Source organism: Vicia villosa, linkage group LG1, assembly GCF_029867415.1.
Source record: "Vicia villosa cultivar HV-30 ecotype Madison, WI linkage group LG1, Vvil1.0, whole genome shotgun sequence".
Lineage (NCBI taxonomy): Eukaryota > Viridiplantae > Streptophyta > Magnoliopsida > Fabales > Fabaceae > Vicia > Vicia villosa.
Window position 1 is genome coordinate 89,848,247 of NC_081180.1, and position 22,532 is coordinate 89,870,778.

At 34.6% G+C, this 22,532-nt stretch overlaps 1 protein-coding gene across 1 annotated transcript; it reads right to left on the reverse strand.

Annotated features, from left to right (window-relative positions):
- Positions 1–6,986: 6,986 nt before the first annotated feature.
- Positions 6,987–11,747, reverse strand: LOC131648898 (probable polygalacturonase). Its single transcript, XM_058918634.1, has 6 exons — positions 11,655–11,747; positions 8,463–8,789; positions 8,264–8,384; positions 8,009–8,183; positions 7,851–7,921; positions 6,987–7,776 (listed from the first exon to the last, which is right to left on the reverse strand). Exons 1-6 carry the CDS (start codon positions 11,745–11,747, stop codon positions 7,070–7,072), a joined length of 1,494 nt encoding a protein of 497 aa, XP_058774617.1. The 3' UTR covers positions 6,987–7,069.
- Between the last annotated feature and the right edge of the window lie 10,785 nt (positions 11,748–22,532).

Below are 22,532 nucleotides of genomic sequence, written 5' to 3' on the forward strand. Positions count from 1 at the left end.
TAAGTTGTAGATTAGCTACAGATTATGGATTCTTATATGATGTTCAGGTTAGCAACAAATTTTATAACGAATTATGTGTTACTATAAATAAAATTTATATAAAAATAATAAAAAATAGGAAAAAAATGCCATGTGACATCCATGTCAGCATCTTTGTCACGCTAGTATTGCCACATGGCAGTGCCACATCAGCTATGTTTACGGACGTTAGTAGAAGGGACCAAAAGTGATGGAAAATTTTAAAAAGACCATTCTTTGAAGAAAATATTTAGAGGGACTAAAAACGAAATCTGCAATATTTATGAGGACCAAAAATATATTTAACCCATAATAATAATAATTATTATTATTATTATTTTCAATAGTTGACCAAAGAGTATTTTAATTAATATATTGAAAAGAAAAGGTTTAATATTGAAAAGAAAAGGTTTAATAAGGCGATTTTTGACTTAGCGAGCTCCGATAACATTGTGAACATCGATTATTAGAGTTTTAGAACTAAGTCTTCTTCGTAATGGTTTAAACTCCTAGCCTTAGGGTTAGGGACTGCTACAAGGAGGAATTAGGGTTTAAACTACTTGTAAATTTCTTGGTTTGGGGATGGGACATAGCCGGCCGAAGAAGAAGGTGGGAATGACTCCATCGGAGAGGGCTAGAGTGTTCTCGCCAACACCAAACTCATATGGGAAGGATGGAAACACAAGTAACAGCGGTGCGATTGAAAATAACCACGAGAAAGAGATACCTAATTTGGAGACGATTTTAGAGGAAAACATACAAAAGAGGAAATAGTTGATGATAAACCACCACAACTTTGGGTTGATGTTATCAAGGGGAACCAATTACCTTCAAATGAAATTGGGATTACATATACTGCACCTCTGATTATCGATGGTGAAGTGGAGGTTCAGCTTAAGGAACAAGATGTGGCATCTAAAAAATATTTTTGGAAGAACGCCCTCATCATGTACGCTATAGGTGATGAGCTTTCAATAAACGTTGTTAAGAAATTTATGATAAATAAATGGAATTTTGTAGCTTTCCCAGAATTATACTACAATGATGAAGGATACTTTCTTAATCGATTTAAAACTTGAGTGGACAAGGGTGCGGTTCTTATGAGGGGGCCTTATACCATATACCAGAAACCAATCTTGTTGCATGAATGGACACCAACTTTTACTTTGAAGGATGATGTTCTAAGGGTACTACCGATTTGGACCATATTTCCATAATTACCTCTTGTCTATTAAGGAGATAAAAACATTAGGAAGATAGCTAGTGCAATTGGTAAATCTATTTTGACGGATGAATGCACTGCCAAGAAATTAAGGGTATCATATGCTAGAGTCCTAATTGAGGTGGATGTTATAGTGGAATTGAAACATCATATCACCATCAAAGATCCTCAAGGAGCTAAAATGATACAACAAGTGGAGTATGAGTGGAAACCACCATACAGTACCATATGTAATTAGGTGGGACATTAGTGCAAATAGAAGAAGGAAATGCTAGAGAGAAAAAATGAAAAGAAGCAAGATTGAGAGCTCAAAAAAGACAAGTCCATGAAAGAGGTTGTGATAATTGAAGAACCAAAGAACCTGGTGGAAAAGGAAAGCACGAAAGGAAATAAAGAGGACAGAGGGATAAGGTAGACTGCAGCCAAGTGTGTAAAAAAGAATAGAGGAAAAGAGAAAATTCTAAATGATACAATTATAGACTGTAACAATGGATTTGAAGCGCTTCTACTTGGAGAAAGTTTTGGTTTTGAAAAAAAAATTCCCATGATGCTTATTTGAAATGTGAGAGGGCTAAATAAATGTGCTAGATGCATTGAGGCTGGATCACACCTCAAGAAAATTCCGGTAAACTGTCTAGCCTTACTTGAAACTAAAGTTAGAATAATGAGTATTGATATTGTTAGGAAAACCCTAGGCTATGAATGGAATTATATTGATAGCTATTAGTACCACAATAATGGTAGGATCTGGTTGCTTTGGAATCCTAAGTTTTGGAATGTGACTTAAATTCGCAAAACTGAACAATATATTCATAGTGAAGTTTCCCAAATAAATGGAGGTTTTTCTCATTATCTGACTACTGTGTATGCTCACAATAAACTTGGTAATAGAAGGAAACTATGGGAAAACCTCAAAGATATAGGAGGATCCATAACAAGGCCTTGGATAGTCATTGGTGATTTAACAATGTACTCTAAATCATTGATAAAATAGGTGGCAATGATGTTCAGGAATCTAAGTATGTGGGCATGGAACAAATGATGGATGTAAATGGCTTGTTTGAGCATGATACAAAAGGCAACCATTTCACTTGATATGATAAACACACTACTGGTTTGATCTATTCTAAGATTGACAAAGCCTTGTGTAACTCTGATTGGTTCACTACTTTCCTCAACTGTGAGATTGAGGTTCTCAATCCACACATATCTGACCATTCCTCTTTGAGAGTTAGACTGGATACTTGAAGAATAGCTCAGAAACAGAGACAAAGATTCAAGTTCTTAAACTGTGTGGTTGGTAACCCTGAATACATGGATCTCATCAAAAATAGTTGAAGAAATGATGAGCCTGAGAAACCCAAGTATAAAGTTTGGAGGAAGCTTCAACCAATTCTTAGTAAGCTGAATAGACACATAACTGGTGCAGTTAAGAAGATCTAGGAGATTAGATATAAACTTGATAATGCCTAAAAACTTTTGGATGGGGACATTTTAAATACCGTGTAATGTCAACAAGTGAAGTTTTGGACTGAGGAAGTGATCAAAAACATTGAGATTGAAGAGAAAATTTTACAGCAAAAGTCTAAAATAGATTTGATCAAAATTTTACAGCAAAACTCTAAAATAGATTTGATCAATCTTGAAGATGGAAACTACACTTATTTTTTTGCTAACCTCATAGCTAAAATTAAGCAAATCTTCATCAATGAATTATAATATTATCATGGTAAGAAGTTGATTGAGTTCAAGTGCATTGAATCTCCCTTTCTAAAGCAAGTCGACATAACTTCTTTGAGGAGAGGTCCCCAATTACACAATGAGCATCAGGAAAGTCTTACTCAATCAGTTACTGAGGTAGAAATCTGGGCTGCTGTTAAAGGAATGAGAGATGATAAGACCCTTGGGATTGATGGCTACAACGCCAAATTCTTCAAAACTTACTGGAATATGGTAAAGTATGATGTGATACATGTTGTCCAGGATTTTTTCATGAATAACAGGTTATACATAGGTGCTAATTGTGCTTTGGTAACTCTTATTCCAAAGACTAAGGATGCCAAGATTTTGAGGGAGATGAAACCTATTGCTTGTTGCACCAATCTCTATAAAATTATCTCTAAAATCCTCACTGCTATACTAAGTAAGGTAATCAATGTTATTGTGGATGACAGACAAACTTCCTTCCTTCTTGGAAAAACCATCCATGATAACATAATCAAAATCTTTACACTTGTCATGTGATATTAGTTTTTTTAAATTAAAATTGTGTTTTAATTTATATATGGTTGTGCTTGGTTGACAGTGTAAAAATATTACAATGTCAGTGCATATCCCTTTTTCTCAACATTTTATTAGAAAATAAGGTGTTTATATCTTTTCTAGCCGAAATTGATAGTCGACTATTTGTAAATGACGGGCGAATCCGATTTTTAAATTGAGATTGAACAATATTATATCTTTTCAATCTTTTTCATAAACAAATTAAAGTTAGCGGTATCTGATCTCCTTAAAAATAATTTTTTTGAAAGAGAAAAGACGTTTTAATCAAGTTTTTTTTCCAGTTTGAGAAAATACTTTGTGCAAAAAGAGAGGTGATTTGCGGGGTCATGCACATAAGCTTCTCTAAAATTTAAAATTAGCATTTTTTAATTATATAAAAAAGCAATAATCTGTCTTTTAAACCGTGCGATTAAGATCCAATAATTATAAATAGAGTGAAAAAAAGTTGAGTGCAGGAAAAAAACTTATCATTGAGTAATTTTTACTTTCTTGGAATACTGGTGGGGTTTAATTCGAGGAAAGTTGAGACTTGGAGACCGATCATTTCCAAGATGAGAAAGAGGTTGTCCAGGTGGAAAAATAGGTTTATTAATTTAGGAGGAAGAATAACTTTATTGAAGTTTATTTTGAGTTCTTTAACCGTATTCACTAAGTCAATTTACAAGGTGCCGAAGAAGGTGGAAAATGAGCTAACGAGTATCCAAAGTAGCTTTCTTTGGGGAGGAATGGATGAGAAGAGGTGTATTCATTGGATTAGATGGAGGGATGTAACTCAACCTTTTGAAAAAGGGGGGGGGGGGGGTTAGGGGTTAAAGACATGGATTTTAATTTGGCTCTTTTGAGTAAGTGGAGGTGGAATATTCTTCAAGGAGTGGACTCTCTTTGTTTCAAAATTTTAAAGGCTCTGTAGTGATTTAGCGGTGAAGATTTTGGGAGGCGAAGTATCTTCGAAAGAAATGAGGAGGGCGTCCTTTTGGTGGAAGGACATCGTTAACATAGGGAGTAAATTTAATCTTGATTCTTTTTCTTCTTCTTGTAGGTTTTTAACTCATAATGGGTTTAATACTCCATTTTGGGAGACGAATTGGTTGGAGGGGATGGTTTTGAAGGATGAGTTTTCGGATCTCTTTGAGGTGTCGCGTTTAAAAGGGGTATCGGTGGCGGCTATGGGGGGTTGGGTGGATAGTGAGTGGAGGCGGGGGGACTTAGGTATTCCAGAGGGTTGGTTGGATAATTCTTTAAGGTTGGCCGATTGGGGATTAATGACAATTTTGGAGGCTTTTGGGAATTTGGGTGAGGAGAAGGACAAAGTGGAGTGGGTGCCCAATAGTAGCGATGGCTTTTTGGTAGCTTCGTGCTATGAGGTTTATGCGAGTAAGCGTATTTTATATGGTCCTAATTGTAGATTTCATGAGGCGAAGAGGTTGGTTTGGAAGTCGGAAGTGCCTTTCAAGATTAAGGCTTTTAGGTGGAGGCTTCTAGCTAATAGGCTTTCAACAAAAGATCTTTTGGGGCTAAGAGGTGTCTCGATTCCTTTTGATAATTTAAAGTGCTCTTTTTGTAGATTTCATTTGGAAAATCGAGATCATTATTTTTTTTCTTGTTCTTATGTAAAGAATATTTGGAAGGAAATAGCGTTGTGGATAGGTAAAGGGGAGATAGAGAAGGAGGAAAGTTTGTTGAGTTTTATGGATTGACACTCGCTTTGTAAATCAAAAAAGATAGATGTAAAGAAGTTAGATATGGTATGGTTGGCTACGACATGTTCTATTTGGTTGGGTAGGAATGGGATTTGTTTTATGGAAGAGGATTGGAATTTTGATGACTTGGTGATGAGTGATAAATTGTTGTAAATTTGAGTGTGAATAATTAGCACTCACCGGCTTAATTCATTTTTTTCATCAATAAACCTCAACTTTAGCCAATATTTAGTATAGTTTTCGTTATAGTGTATCTATTGCGTTATCGTGTAAATATCATTGAGTTTAATTGTTTTCATCTCATTTTTGTAGGTACTCAAGCATTGATATTTATTCATAGTTAGATATAGCATTGAATAAGCTTTCCAACGCTTCGAACCAGACACAAATCGGAGTTACGATTCTCAAGTTATGACCGAAACAGTGTAGAATTTTATGTTGTTTCTGGTGTAACTCTCCGGGCGAATTTTGGGCTCGCTGGGCGAGCCAGACAAACCAAAAAACGTGAAAAAGTTGTTGTTTTGAGCCGCTGGGCGAGCCGTTTAGCCGTCGGGCAAGCGGTGCTGACAGAAACACGTTTTAAGGGCCAAAAACACATTTTTTAGGTTATGGTTTGGGTATTTTTTACTCCCACTCCATCACCAAACATTTTTTAGGTAGATTAGCTTAAAAAACAACTATGGAGCTTGCATTTGGATGATTGAAGGTGGATTAATCATCAATCGGAGCTGACAAACTGGGAGATTTTTGGTTCATTTCTCTTCTTCTTTGTGTATTTCTCTTTGGTTGGATTTTGTATATGATTTTACTTTGAACTCATGTATATTTGTTGATCATGGTGTTGTATAAAGTTTGCTTTACAAATCATTATTGATGTCTTCCTTAATCTTTATGTTTGGATTTGGGTTGTTATAGACATATACCTCACAAATCTTAATTGGGGATGGATATCTATTAGTTCTAGACTTTAGAGATAGTATTTTGGAGCTAATATTCGCCGTGGGTATCAAAGCTTAATGCCTCTATCTTGTTTGTGTTAGTTGAGAGATCGTCGACACGAGCAATACGATTGTCTACTGTGTTGTTGAGGTTGGCTGAGAGATCGTCGCCGAGATGATATAGTAGTTCTCTCTACTTTGGGTTAGAAATGACTTAGGGTGTGAGCGATGCTTGATGATATTGATGAGTATTGTTGGTTGAGTATATCCGATCGATAAGTATAAGTTTGTGAGAAGTAGATTATATGCAATGCCTGATAAGTCTCTTCTTTCTGAAAAATGAATTCTTTTTGTGTTGATATTTACTTTTATGTTTTTATGTTTTAACTATTCCATCCAAACTCATAACTTTGGAAACTGTTGAATGACAGTTCGGTAGCACTAATCTCTGTGGACACGATAAATTTCCGGATAAATATTTCCAAAACTTTTGTTGCTTGCCGCTTTACCGCTCCAACACTTGGTTTGGAATATCAAAATTATAGTGTGAAGGTGGTCTTTTTGTTGAGAGATTACTTATTACAATTATTTTTATTACGATTTCGTCAAAGAGCCTTTGCAGTTCTTGTCGTAATTATAATTGTATTGTAATTTTTTTTGTTGGGCGTTCGCCTTCCCTTTTGTAAACAGGTTGGAGAATTCTTAGTTCTCTGATTTATGTAATATCTTGTTTACTTAAAAAAAACCGAGAGAGTGATTTATAGCAGACTAAATATTATTTATATTATTAATTCCTTTTAAAACATTTACTAGCAAACATATCCTTATGAAAGAAAACAACCCTTTCTTTCATAACAATACCACTATATAATAGTGTTAAAAGTGTAAATACATCAACCATAGTATTATCAAAATACACTACTCTTAAAGGAACAAGTTTTGAACTGAACATCTTCTATAGGCAATTTGTCACTTGGATAAGGACAATCATATTTTTCTTTCTTCACTGGCAGCAATTCACAAGGCTGAGGACTCACATTGCTTGAAACTCCAGCAACATCAGTACAATTCCATGGAAGTTTCTTTGACTTTTTTTCAATCATTTCAATAGTCACATTAGAAACACATATTCCAGTAAAAGGATCGCCAGAAATTCCTTCAAGTTTACCTGCAATTGTCACATTCTTAGCTGTTACATCTCTATAATTTATTCCACTAACTTTCGGCAGTGCCTTTGGATCAAAACCTTTATCAGGGTGTTGTCCATAAGTCCCTGTCATCCAAAACACATATTTCATTGTGTTCAAATTCATTCCTTTAACAAATATGTCCTTCACAAACGCGCCTCTACCGATAGCGGATTTGATTCTAACAGCTGATTCTGTTGTGATAGCAGTTATGTCTTCAGCTCTTACATCTTGGATTCCACCTGACATTTCACTCCCTAACGCAATCATAGCACTATCGGGCGATATACATGTTAGCCTTCTTATGATAATGTGTTGAGACGGCTTTCCGACTTTGATTCCATACTCATCCCATCCACTTTTTATCGCAATACAATCGTCACCAGATACAATGTAGTTGTCTTCAATCCTAACGTTGGTCGACGAATCTGTTAAGAAAAATTATCAATCGGTCATGGTCTCTTTGTCATCAAAAGTTGGTGAAATTATCCATATATATTACCTGGATTGATTCCATCTGTGTTTGGAGAGTCCACTGGTGCAAGAATGGTGAGTCCGTTTACAATTATGTTACTGATAAAATAAAGAGATTGATCAGAATAATGAAATAATATAATGGATTAGGGTTTTGAAAATTCAAAATATGGTGTCTCATCAAACCTGCTATAAATTGGATGGACAAACCAAGTTGGAGAGTTAAGCAAAGTGAGATGTGAGATCTGTATTTGATCAGAGTACATGAGTTCAATCAAGTATGGCCTAGTAAGTGTCAATTGACCTGACTTGAATTTTTTCCACCAAGAAGATCCTTGTCCATCAATTGTTCCATTGTCACCTTATGAACAAATTCCAATAGGTCAAGTTCCCCATTTTAACATAAACTTTATAATCTTTAACAACGGTGTAAATAGTTACCAGTTATTATAACATCAGTGAGGTGAGTTCCGAAAATGAGACTACTATATCTTCCTTTAGGTGCATCTCTTCCTCTTCCATAAGACGGTAATATCGGAAGTTGAGGCCATTCGGATTCATCCTGTGTATATCATGAAAATTAAATAACATTGTTTATAACATTTTGAGATGTAAGAAATAAAAGTATATACATATATACCTGGGATGCGAGAATCACAGCGTCTTTTTGGAGAAAAAGAGTGAAATGGCTAGTGAGATTGAAGCTTCCGGTTAACCATTTACCTGGTGGAACAATGAGTTGTGCACCACCATCATTTGAATATTGGCTAAGTTTTGATATTGCTGAATTGAAAGCCTTTGTGTTTGAGGTTTTGCCATCACCAACTGCTCCAAAATCTGTCAAAACTGCACTGTGTTTTCTGCAATTAATGGCAGGGTAATCAAAGCTAGCCAATTTAGAATTTTGCACTCTACATTCTGCTACTTGTGATCCTAATATCACTACTATAGAGATCACACAAATAATCTGCACCAAAAAATGTAGTTAATAATAATAATAATAGAAACAAGAAATGTTTATTTTCTTAGACAAAAATAAGGAGCATTAAAACTATGCACACAGAAAATTACATAGGAATTTTGGAGTGTTGGACTCTTCATGATATGATGAGACATTTCAGTTGTTGAAAAAACAGAAACATATGGTCGATATATATAGAGAAGAGTATAACTTAATGTAGTATTTAAAATGTCTATCTTGGAAATTTTATTTCTTTGACTGAAATGTTCATCTCGATAAAACTTAAAATATTTTATTTGAAATTATTTTTTTTTGACTAAAAGAAAAAGAATATAAGTCGTAAAAGTAAGATTTTGTTTTGGAAATTTCAATTGATACGAAAATGGTAAAAGTAACTAACACGCTGTATTTAGTCAAAAAAAAATTATTATATATATTGAGGCATCTTAATAAAAAAATACTTTTTTCTTTTTATTGTTATTATTCGTTTCAAGAATAAAAATTGCACTTAATTATAAATTGTTCTACAATGCCAAAAAATTATTAATGTTATTTTTTCTATTATACCTTTTACTATTTATTATTCTCTCTTTTGAGTTTTTTTTTTTTCTTTAAAAATATGTATACTTTCAATAAAATTGTTAAAGAATAATTTTGTAATTTTTTATAATATCTCTTTTCCTAATAAAAATGATAATATTTCTTAAATATGAAAATATTAAAATGACTTTATATTAAACAATGGAGTTGTATATAAATATCAAATTGTTTTGACTAACAAATGTAATTAAAACAATACAAATGATTAGCTTTTATGTAATAGCTTAATGGCCATATTTACTACTTAAAAATATAAAAAAATAATAAGAAAGATGTCACAAATTCGAACCCGTATCTCTACCGCCGAATTATGTAGACTCTGGTGGATAAAAAATATAAAAATATTCATTAAATTTTTTATTTTTTATTTTTGAATCATAAGAATTTTTCTACTTTTTCTTTGTCTTTTAAAATAAGATTTTTTTTTGTAAAATTCAATATATATATATATATATATATATATATATATATATATATATATATATATATATATATATATTAATAATTTTGTTTTACAAAAATACCATATTCAAAATACTTTGGGAAACATTTAAGGTTAGGATTTAAACTATGAGTGTAAATTAATGGTCTATGATTCAATTTACAACTTTTAACGTTTATTTATATTAATGTAAATAAGTTGTTAATATTTATAAATTAATAATTTTTGTTTTAAAAGAAAAACATGGAAGAAATGTATTTTATAAAATTAATTGAAAAATAATTCTATATATTCAAATAAATATTAAAAAAATACTACTTCATAATGTTACAAAATATATTAAAGGATGGGAAGGATCACTCAAATAATTTGTAGTAGAAGACTATAAATCGTTTCTCCAAAGTTTAATGTTAGAGAAGTTATATAATAACAAATTAATAAAGTTATATAATAATATTATGGTCTTCATAATAAGAGAAAATTAACATTTTTATATTCATTGAATAATCAATATGATTTAAGATTCAATCTCTAAATATATATATATATATATATATATATATATATATATATATATATATATATATATATATATGAATAAATTTTATATTTATAAATTAATAATTTAAAAAAAATGGAAATATATTTTTATAAAATTAATTTATAATAATTATATACAACTAAATAATAATTAAATATATTTTTTGTTTAAAATATTATTGCTTAATAGTAGAAGATATGTTATAGGATGGGAGGGAAAATAATTTGTAGTTGATGAGTATAAATCGATTATCTAAAGTTTATTGTCAAAGTAGTTCCATAATAACAAAATAATAGAATTATATGGTCGTTACTATAAGAAAAAGATTTCTTGTTAGATATAATGAATAATTAATATATTTGAGAACTAGATGTATTTTTTATTCAATATATTCTCGCCGAAAAGCTCCACACTAAAGCAAGGCGTCATTCTCGAAAATGGATTCCCTGTTGCTGTTTTTGTTCAGCCTTTCCTCATGTGCTAATCCAATGGTTGAATATTCATCAAAAAAAATTAAAAAAAAATGCAATTTTAAAAAGAGAGATAAAATATGGATGAATGGTTGTGATGGGGGCAGAAGAGAGAGCAGGAGATATTTGGCTGGAGAGGATCCAAATCCGTCATTCTCATCTCAACCATTAGTGTCCATTCAATGGTCATGTGAATATGGCATTGGGTTCATCAAGGATTGTTTTAACTATTATACTTATATAAGCATGATGGCCCAAACTAGATAAATAAAAATTAAAGTACGGAATCAGATGAGCTTTCACAACTCTCGTTGATATTTGTATCTAACTAACTTTGCTCTAAACACTAGAACTTACTAGCTTTTCTTTTTGTCTACTTCAATCTTTTTTATTTTAATGGTGCTCATGATTATTTTAGATTTGTTCTTTTGTCATCATCTAAACCACATAAAGTATTATAACCTGCATAACAATAGAATCATTCAAATGATTCAATATCTCCAACAACTCCAGGCCATACTCGGGATGCAAGGTGCCAAGAACTTGTTGTAAACATCTATAATTTAATCTTGAATAAGATAGAGGCGTTGTAACACACTTATTTTGGAGCCTTCGTAGAAGTTTTTCACGTCAACACCGTTTTATACCCAAATAAGGAATTAGAGTCTCTAGAGGTCTCCTTTGAGATGCTTTCAACAATGAAAACAAGCACTTGTTACTTATATCACTAGAGGATTAACCCAACTAAAGGCATCATGCGAGGGGACCGTGAAGAAACATGTCATTGAACAAGAGGCAGTAGGCAAAAAGGGGAATACATTAGCATATGATGGATCATTAATAGGGTTCAAATATGGTGGTAAGGTTGGTGGAATTCCCAATGATATCTTTCCATTAGTAATTATGACCATAATAGTCAATTTTAAAGTGTCAAGGATTCTTGTTGATGGGAGGATCTCATGCAACATCATGTAGGCCAAAATTGAGAAGCTAGGCTTGATAAAGAGAAACTAGCACTCTGTATGGGCCCTAAATTTAAGTAAGGCATTCAATATTTAAGTAACCCACTTGTTGGAATGCATAGAGCTTATGGTTACTCTCAGAGAGGGGAGAGACACAAGGACGGTAAACGTACAAATCCTGATGGTGACTTACTGAAGTGTTCATGATTGCCTTTCTCCACAACCCCTGATATTGTTGTTTCCATTGTCTACCTTGTGGATCTATGTGCTTGTATATTTTATCACGATGATCCAAAAAAGATAGAGCTTACACATAGAAAATATATAAGTCAAATGAGTAGTTGTGTAGTTTTTATGATGACAACACTTAAGATCAAATGTTATCTAGTATCTAGTGAAAATAACTCAAGCGGTTCAATATTTTTAAGATGGTTCACCATGTTGTCCTCTAGAATCAAGCTATTTTCTTGAAAATCAAGAAAACTATTTAAAGTCAACATTATGGTCAAAAAAATTTTAAGTGAAAACTTTTGTTTCAAGGTGTAGATTTATGTGCTTGCAGGTATGAAGTTGATAATCCTGCTGAGAGCCTTCTTAAAGTTTTGATGACGACAACACCAATGATTAATGAGGTCGGTGGTGATAAATTTCCAAATCTCTAATGATGGTGACCAAACTTGAAGATATATCAAGCCTATCTCTCTCTCTCTCTCTCTCCTCTCTCTCTCTCTCTCTCTCTCTCTCTCTCTCTCTCTCTCTCTCTCTCTCTCTCTCTCTCTCTCTCTCTCTCTCTCTCTCTCTCTCTCTCTCTCTCTCTCTCTCTCTCTCTCTCACACACACACACACACACACACACACTTAAAAGCTCTTTTAAACATATTTTTTTAATATCAAAGTGGTTCTAGAACTTTGTCAAAAAAAATTCAGTTTGGTTATTGAGATTAGCTTGAAAATCTCTAAGCGGCTCGTTAGCTCAGCCTGGGTAAAAGCTTTCATTTTGGTTAGCTATAAGCCATTGTAAAATCTCAATATCTGCTTGTATCAAGATTTGTGGGCATAACTTGTAAAAGCTTAAACGTATAGTCAAAATCTTAAGGATCTCTTGCGCACAGGAGTAGGCCAATGTTCAGACGAACCTGGATAAATCATTTGTGCAATCTCTCTAAACCCTTATTTCTTAATTTTTGCAATTTAACTCATTGTTTTTATTTTCCACTAGTCATTTTACTATGATCTTAAAGAATACTAACTCAATTCATTTCTTAAGTAACAAAATCTAAAATCTAATCGTAAAATTTGAATACCACAATTCACCCCCTCTTGTGTTTGAAGTCACTTGTCCAACAAGTGGTATCAAAGCCTAACTCCTGTTAAAGACTAATCGTTCTAGGAGAAAAAATTTCTTTAAGCTATTTTTCACTAAACAAACCCACACCCTTTAATGGAGAAGTATAGTTTGTGGAAAGAGAAAATGAATTTTTTCATAAAAGGTATTGATTGTGGAATTTGGAAGCCTATGAAGGAAGGTCAATTTGTTTCTAAACAAAAAGTTAATGGTGTTGTAGATAACAAACCTGAAAAGGATTGGATCAATGATAAAGGAAATGTGCAGCACAGTTTGAAGGTAAAAGCTATCATCATTATCGCTCTCGGTTTTAATGAGTTTTGGCGAGTTTCTCGTGGTGATACTGCAAAAGAAATGTGGGACATCCTCAAAATTACCCATGAAGGAATGACTAAGGTAAAGAGGTCAATGTTGGGCACATTAACTCATGAGTATGAATATTTTACAATGAAACTTGAAGAGAAAATAAATATGATGTAAACAAGGTTTACTTATATCGTGAGTCATATGAGAACTCTGAGAATTTTTTTCCAGATGAGGAACTAGTTGTGAAATTCTTAATATTTTTAGATGACATTCTAAAGTCACTGTAATTTGTGAATCTAGGGACACACACACACACACACACACACACACACACACACACACACTTTTAGGTAAATTGTAAGAACATGAGATGAAGCCAAACTGGCCTCAAAACTAGAGAAGAAACCAAAATCAAATAAAGTTTGAGAAATCCCAGATAAAAGTAAAAAGAGAATACATATCCTAGGATAATGGTGATATGAAATCCTCAGATAAGAAACAAACAAATATTTGTCTCATGGCACATCATCAAGATGATGAGGTAACCTCTCACTTTTATTTTCAAGATTTATTTCACATTATCTCTCACTTTACCTAGGAGATATTATCTCTCACTCATATGGAGGTAACCTCTCACTCTACCTCCAAAGACATTATATCTTCCCTTGAATTGAAAAATAAAAACATGTTAAGAGAAATAGAAAGTCTTAGAAAGAGATAAGATGATCAAATTCAAAACTATTATTGTCGGGTTCACAACTAAGACCAACTTTATTATAAGAAGCTCTTTGATTTCCTAAAGGAATATTAAAGTTATCACTTTCTTTGGTGAACTTGACAAGTGTATTTTTGAAGATTGCAATTTTTTTCCAGAGTATCACATTTTTCACACTTCTTAGGTCCATCCTCTTTGTTTGAAGTGGAAGAGTTTTGAACTAGACTATTTTGTATTTCTCTAACAATTGCTATTTATTTCTCAAGGTTTTTTTTAGATTCAAGAGAATAAATAGTGTTCTTGGATTTAGAAACAATTTTTTCTTATTTGCTTGTTTCTTTTATTAGCTTCTTAAAAATGGGAAAGAGATCATGATAGGAAAAATAAAAGGTTACCTCATCATCTTGATGATTTCCCATGCGATAAATGTTGGTTTCTTCTTCATCATCTGAGAATTCCATATCGTTATATTTCTATGTGATGTAAGTTTTCTTTCCATTTTATAGGGTATCTTAGGTTTCTTATAATTTTCCTTTTTAACTAAAGGACAATTTGGTCAGATGTGCTATTTCTTTCCATATAGGTAGCATGAGGAGATAAATGAAGCTTTTTCTTCATCTTTTTCTTGTTCCTATTTTTATTTCTTCTCATACCTTATAAATATTCCGAAGTTCTTTATGATAAGAGACAAGTCACCGTCAGAGTCAAATTTCTCGGCTTTGATGCTTGACTTTTGCTTTTCCTTTCTCCTTCCTCATCTATGAAAAGCCTTTTCAGTTTCATCTCGTGTTCTTGCAATTTTTCAAAAAGGGTGTCCGTTCGTCCATAGTTTCTAGATCCCTAGATTAACAAATCGCATCGAATTTGGAATTCCAACTATGATTTAAGCATCTAAGAATTTGTAAAACTAATTGCTAATTTGAAAATATTTTCCCCAGAGTTCTCATATGATTCACGATGTGTGTAAATCGTGTTTGCATTTGATTTATGTTCTCTTCAACTTTCCTCTTGAAAAGTTCATACTCATGGGTTAATGCGTCCAACTTTACCTTCTTTACGTCAATAGTTCCTTTATAGGTAATTTGGAGGATGTCTCACATTTCTTTGCAGACTCGCGATGAGAAACTCGCAAAAAATCATCAAGAATGAGAGCGGTAGTGATGAAAAATTTTGCTTTCAAAATGCGTTGTATATTTTTCTATATCATCCTTGGTCCAATCCTTTTCAGGTTTTAAAACTAAAACATCATCGACATCGTGTGTAGGAACAAATGAACCATCCTTCACAATCTTCCATATACCACAATCCACCCCTTATAGAAAAAGGCTTCACTTTCTCTTTCCAAAAACTGTACCATTTGTTAGAACAAGATTTGTTCTGATCAATATTCTTAGTTTTGATGATAACAATGTATATGAATTTTGTATGAGATAATGTGGTACTCTAATACTATGCAATTTCCATTTCAGGAATTATATAAAGAGTATGCACAAAATCAACGCAAGAAGCACTGACTCAGAAGGTTCAGCATGCAACATCAGAACATGGTCTGGCAAGACATCAGAAGATGGTCAAGCAGAATCAGAACATGGGTCTATGGAAGCATCAGAAGAACTTGAGATCAGAAGCAGAAACACTGAAGTTCTCATGGTATCACGCTTAGAAGCACTTCAAGGTCAGAAGACAAGAAGATGCTCTGCACCAAGCTATTTGACTCTGAGGATATTCAAACGTTGTTCACACAAACATCAGATCAGAAGCAAGTACTAGCTGGCAGGCTACGCTGACTGACAAAAGGAACTTTGAAAGCTATGAAAGGCAACGTCAGTAGACACAGCGAAATATAGGCTCGAGGTAGTTGACAAAAGAGTGAAACATTAAATGCAATGCTGTACGGAATACGCAAAGCATTAAATGCTCCCAACGGTCATCTTCTCAAACGCCTATAAATATGAAGTTCTGATGAGAAGCTAAGTGATGAATTCTGAATACACAACTCTTGCGCAAATATACAGAAACGTTGTTCAATTCAAAAGCTCTCAAACTTCATCATCAACCTCACTACATTGTTGTTGTAATACATTAGTGAGATTAAGCTTAAACTTAAGAGAAAATCACAGTTGTGATAATAGCTTTATAAGAAGCATTGTAACTCTTAAAAGAATTTGTTTACATTAAGTTGTAAGAACTAGGGTGATCAGGTTGTTGATCAATATACTCTAGAAAGTCTTAGAGGGTATCTAAGCAGATTGTTCCTAGAGTGACCAGGTTGTGATCAGTATACTCTAGAAGACTTAGAAGTTGTCTAAGTGGAAAACCATTGTAATCTTGTGTGATTAGTGGATTAAATCCTCAGGTGAGGTAAATCACTCCAAGGGGGTGAACTGGAGTAGTTTAGTTAACAACGAACCAGGATAAAAATCATTGTGCAAATTGTTTTTATCTTACAAGTTTTAAAGCTACACTTATTCAACCCCCCCCCCCCCTTTCTAAGTGTTTTTCTATCCTTCAATTGGCATCAGAGCGCCGGTTCTAAGGTGCAAGCACTTAACCGTGTTTAGAAAAGATTCAGGAAGAGAAAAACGCTTCAGTACAAGATGTCTGGTGAAATTCCAACAAATACATCTACATCTGGCTCAGCTGAGCAATACAATGGAAATGGTAACAATGGTTATACTAGACCACCAGTATTTGATGGTGAAAACTTTTAATACTGGAAAGATAAACTTGAAAGTTACTTCCTTGGTCTAGATGGTGACTTATGGGATCTTCTGATGGATGGTTACAAACATCCAGTGAAAGCTACTGGCGTAAGGCTTACATGACAAGAAATGAATGATGATCAAAAGAAGCTTTTCAAAAATCATCATAAATGTAGGACTGTTTTGCTGAATGCTATCTCTCATGCTGAGTATGAGAAGATATCTAACAGGGAAATTGCCTATGATATATATGAGTCATTGAAAATGACCCATGAAGGAAATGATCAAGTCAAGGAGACCAAAGCTCTTGCTCTAATCCAGAAATATGAAGCCTTCAAAATGGAGGACGATGAAAATATTGAGAAGATGTTTTCAAGATTTCAAACGCTAACTGCTGGATTAAGAGTTCTGAACAAAGGCTACACCAAGGCTGATCATGTAAAGAAGATCATCAGAAGCTTGCCCAGAAGATGGGGTCCAATGGTGACTGCATTCAAGATAGCAAAGAATCTGAATGAAGTCTCTTTGGAAGAGCTAATCAGTGCCTTAAGAAGCCATGAGATAGAGCTGGATGCAAATGAGCCTCAGAAGAAAGGTAAGTCTATTGCATTAAAATCTAATTATAAAAAATGCACTAACGCTTTTCAGGCTGAAGAAGTAGATTCTGAAGAATCAGAATCAGAAGAAGAAGATGAACTGTCCATGATCTCCAGAAGGGTAAACCATCTCTGGAAGAGCAAGCAAAGGAAGTTCAAGAGCTTCAGAAGTTCAAAGAATCCTGAAAGAGGAGAATCTTCTGGAGGCAAAAGATCTGACAAGAAGAAGGTCATCTGCTATGAGTGCAACGAGCATGGACACTTCAAGAATGAATGTCCAAAACTTCAGAAGGAGAATCCCAAGAAGTAGTTTCATAAGAAGAAAGGTCTTATGGCAACATGGGATGATTCTGAATCAGAATCAGAATCAGACTCTGAAGAAGAGCAAGCAAATCTTGCACTGATGGCAACAGTGGATGATGGATCAGAATCTACATCAGAATTAGATTCTGAAGAGGTATTTTCTGAACTATCTAGAGAAGAGTTAGTTTCCAGTTTAACTGAACTTCTGGAACTCAAGGCTCATCTAAGTATCAAACACAAAAAGCTGAAAAAGCAATTTGAATTTGAAACTAAGAAGCTGGAAGTGGAAAATTCTGAACTGAAGGAAAAAGTTTTAAAATTATCCAAAGATATTGGATCTCCTTCTGAATCAGAAAAATCCATTCCTAGTCTCAATCATATTCTGAAAGAATATGACTCGAGCTTCAGAAAGTTCCTATCTAGAAGTATTGGTAGAAGTCATCTTGCTTCTATGATATATGGTGTTTCTGGAAACAAAAGGTTTGGTTTTGGCAATGAGGGTGATACCTCACACAAATTTGAACCTGTTAATGATTTGAAAATCACATACAAACCATTGTATGATCAGTTCAAATATGGCCACTCTCATGATATCAAGCTCACCTCACATGCACAGGGTTTTCACACTACACACACCAAGAAGCATGTGACACGACCTAAAAGATATCATGCTGCCAAACCTAAAGAATATCATGTTGTTCCTCCTGTTACTTATCATGCTAAACCCAAGTTCAATCAGAACTTGAGGAAAACTAACAAGAAAGGACCCAAGAAATTGTGGGTGAAGGATAGAAAAACACTTAGAAAGGGGGGGTTTGAATAAGTGTAGCTTTAAAACTTGTAAGATGAAAACTATTTGCACAATGATTTTTATCATGGTTCGTTGTTAACTAAACTACTCCAGTCCACCCCCTTGGAGTGATTTACCTCACCTGAGGATTTAATCCACTAATCACACGAGATTACAATGGTTTTCCACTTTGCCAACTGCTAAGTCTTCTAGAGTATACTGATCACAACCTGATCACTCTAGGAACAATCTGCTTAGATACCTTCTAAGACTTTCTAGAGTATACTGATCAACAACCTGATCACTCTAGTTCTTACAACATAATGTAAACAAATTCTAAGAGTTACAATGCTTCTTATAAAGCTATTATCACAACTGTGATTTCTCTTAAGTTTAAGCTTAAATCTCACTAAGATATTACAACAGCAATGTAGTGAGTTTGATGATGAAGTTTGAGAGCTTTTGAATTTGACAGCGTTTCGGTATAATGCGCAAGTGTTGTATTCAGAATTCGTAACATAGCTTCTCATCAAAACTTCATATTTATAGGCGCTTGAGAAGATGACCGTTGGGAGCATTTAATGCTCTGCGTAATCCGTACAGCATTGCATTTAATGTTTCACTCTTTTGTCAACTACCTCGAGCCTTGTTTTCGCTGTGTCTACTGACGTTGCCTTTAATAGCTTCTAACGTTCCTTTTGTCAGTCAGCGTAGCCTGCCAGTCTAGTACTTGCTTCTGATCTGATGTTTGTGTAAACAGCGTTTGAATATCATCAGAGTCAAACAGCTTGGTGCAGAGCATCTTCTTGTCTTCTGACCTTGAAGTGCTTCTGAGCGTGATACCATGAGAACTTCAGTGTTTCTGCTTCTGATCTCAAGTTCTTCTGATGCTTCCATAGACCCATGTTCTGATTCTGCTTGACCATCTTCTGATGTCTTGCCAGACCATGTTCTGATGATGCATGCTGAACCTTCTGAGTCAGTGCTTCTTGCGCTGATTTAGTGCATACTCTTTATATAATTCCTGAAATGGAAATTGCATAGTATTAGAGTACCACATTATCTCATACAAAATTCATATGCTTGTTATCATCAAAACTAAGAATATTGATCAGAACAAATCTTGTTCTAACAATCTCCCCCTTTTTGATGATGACAAAAACATACATAAATGATATGAATTTGTGATCAGAATATCAGACGGCTAAAGACAATTACACAGCTATAGCATAAGCATATAAACATTGTGTGTGAATATGTCTCCCCCTGAGATTAACAATCTCCCCCTGAGATAAATAATCTCCCCTAAAATAAATACTGGATGGAATTTATAAATAAAGGACTTCCCTGAGTATTTTCCATTTCAGTTGAGACGATCACATATGCTTAGATCTTCAGAACATTCACAGCTTCTGATTCTTGCTTCCATAGGACAGCTTCAGAATTTGAATTTCTTCGATCTTCAGAACTTGAATTTCTTCGATCTTCAGAACATTCATAGCTTCTGATTCTTGCTTCCATTGGACAACTTCAGAACTTGAATTTCTTCTTGAATCATTGCATGCTAGATTGTATCAGAACATTATTGAATGTACCAGAGCATCATCGGAGCATCTCTACATCCTGAAATGTTACAGAACAAGCTAAACGACAAAAGTCAGCATGAATGAATCAGAACATAAAATATGTATCAGAACATATAATATGTATTATAACAAACAACAGAATGTTACAGAGCATATTTTATAACTAAAAACATGCATCAGAACATATAAGGAATAAGAATGTGTTAGAGCATATTCTATCATCAGAATATCATAACATTCTTCCTTCTTGCTTCTGATCTTGAAGCTTTGTAGCACTCAGCTTGCTTCAATTTCCATGAGCTTGATTCTATACAGAATTGCTTTTCCACATGTCTCTGCTTTTCATGTTGAGCTTTAAAGAGGATCTTCAATTCCTGCAAAACACTCAAAGACATAGAACTTTGCAAGTTCTGTTAAAAATGTGGAGCCTTTCTCCCAGCAGCTGATAAAATAAATCAGATCATTTATCACATTTTCTCCCCCTTTTTGTCATAACATCTAAAAACATAAAAGATTCAGATGAAAAACAAGACAAACAATATGAGAGAAGAAAAGAAAAATTTCATTGATTGCCAAAGAGAGAAATTATCAGAAGTACAAGAGGGATGCTCAGAAAATAGATGCAGCAAACAAAGAAAACAACTAAGACTCAAAGACTAAGATGACCCTAGCTTGGACATGATCTTGGCCAGCATGTCATGAATCCCATTGTTGCTCTCAGTCTGCCTCTCCATGAAAGTACGGAACTCAGCATTAATCGTTCGTTGCTCATCCATGCGAGAAGATAGCTCAGCCTGGTTCTTCTGAATAACTTCCAGAGTCTTCGCGAGACGATAAGGTTCATCAGAAGAAGCTTCACAACTTCTGTCCAGAGGGATAGCATTCTGAACCGCAGCTTCCATTGTCAGATCATCACCTGGATTTTCCTCAACAGGAATAGTTTCAGCAGGATGATCTTCAACCTCTGCTTCTTCCATAGAAGAATCTCCATATTCTGCAGCAGGCACCTCAGAATCTCCATTCTCAAGAGCCTGAAGAATGGCAGCCAGATTCCTTGGGGCAAAAGGACCTTCAACTTCTGGAGGATTAGCAACTTCTTCAGAAGGATTCTCCCTTAAAAAGTCAAACAGAGATTTGAAGTCTCCAGTCAGAACTGGATACTGAGATCTCCAGACCACAATCTCCCTGCAAGGATTGTCCAACAGTTCATCAACAAACGGCTTCTCCTCAAGAGCTCTCCTGTTTCTGATGGGGTGATAATAGACACCATTATCAACCTCAAGAAGATAACCAGCATAGCCAGGAGCAGCAGCCACTAGTCTCTTCTGAACAACCATTGCTCCCACTTGAAAATCCTGGCGAAATCTTCTCCAGATGTTTCTTGTAGAGACGTCATCAAGACCATTGAAGAAAGCATCCTTCAAAAGATCCAGCCTACTGATCACTTCATTTCTGAACAACTCCAGGTAGATATGGGGTTCAGGTTCAGGTGGGTTGAAGGTGAATTTGTAGTCAGGGTAGAGAAGGCAGTAAGGGTTGGATTTTCTGGTAGTTAGGGGATGGGATAGAGAAGGTGGAGGTGCAGTGGTTGAAGAAGATGGAATATCTGTGGGGTTGATTAACGAGGAAGGAATAATTATGATGGGAGTTGATGAGGATGGCATATTTATGATGGGGGTTGATGAGGATGGCATATCAGAAGGAGTTAGGGGATGATATTTAGTGGTGTAGGGTTTAAGACAGGTGTAGAAAGAGATGGTGGAGGAGGATTTGGGACGGTGAAGGTGTTTTGTGGTTCAGAAAGAGGAGGTTGGGTAGAAGATTGAGGTTCAGAAGGAGGTGGTTGATATACTTGCTTGGAGAAGTTACCAGTTCTTATAGCTTGAAACGAATCTACTTTAAGAGGATCATAAGTGACCTTCTGCCTCTTAGCTTCTCTAGCAGCTTCTTCTGCAGCCTTTCTCTTCAGCCTTGCTTCTTGCTTCTTCTGATCCTTCTTCTGAAGATCAACAAGAGAAGGAAGCACTCTACCACGAATCCACGCAAAATCAACGGCAGATTGAGTCCTAACAGAAGCTTCCAAGTAATGCTTGACAGCCTTGTGAAGTTCTAAATGAAACATAGTAGCAAAGCCTTCAACAGGAACTCTTCTTGAAAGAATATCTGGGAAGCTTGTACCAACAGAAGTTACCTCCCTGATGAGATCAAGTCTGAACAGATCAACACCATTGAAGACAGGACCTTGAACAACTCCAAGGAATTGGGACGCTCTAGTGGTCCTTATACAATCCAACAAATTACTTTCTATCAGAATGTCTGAGATCATTCTGGCGAAAGGAATAGTATTTCTTGGAATATGCGGACACTTCGCACGTTCTTCATCTCTAGACT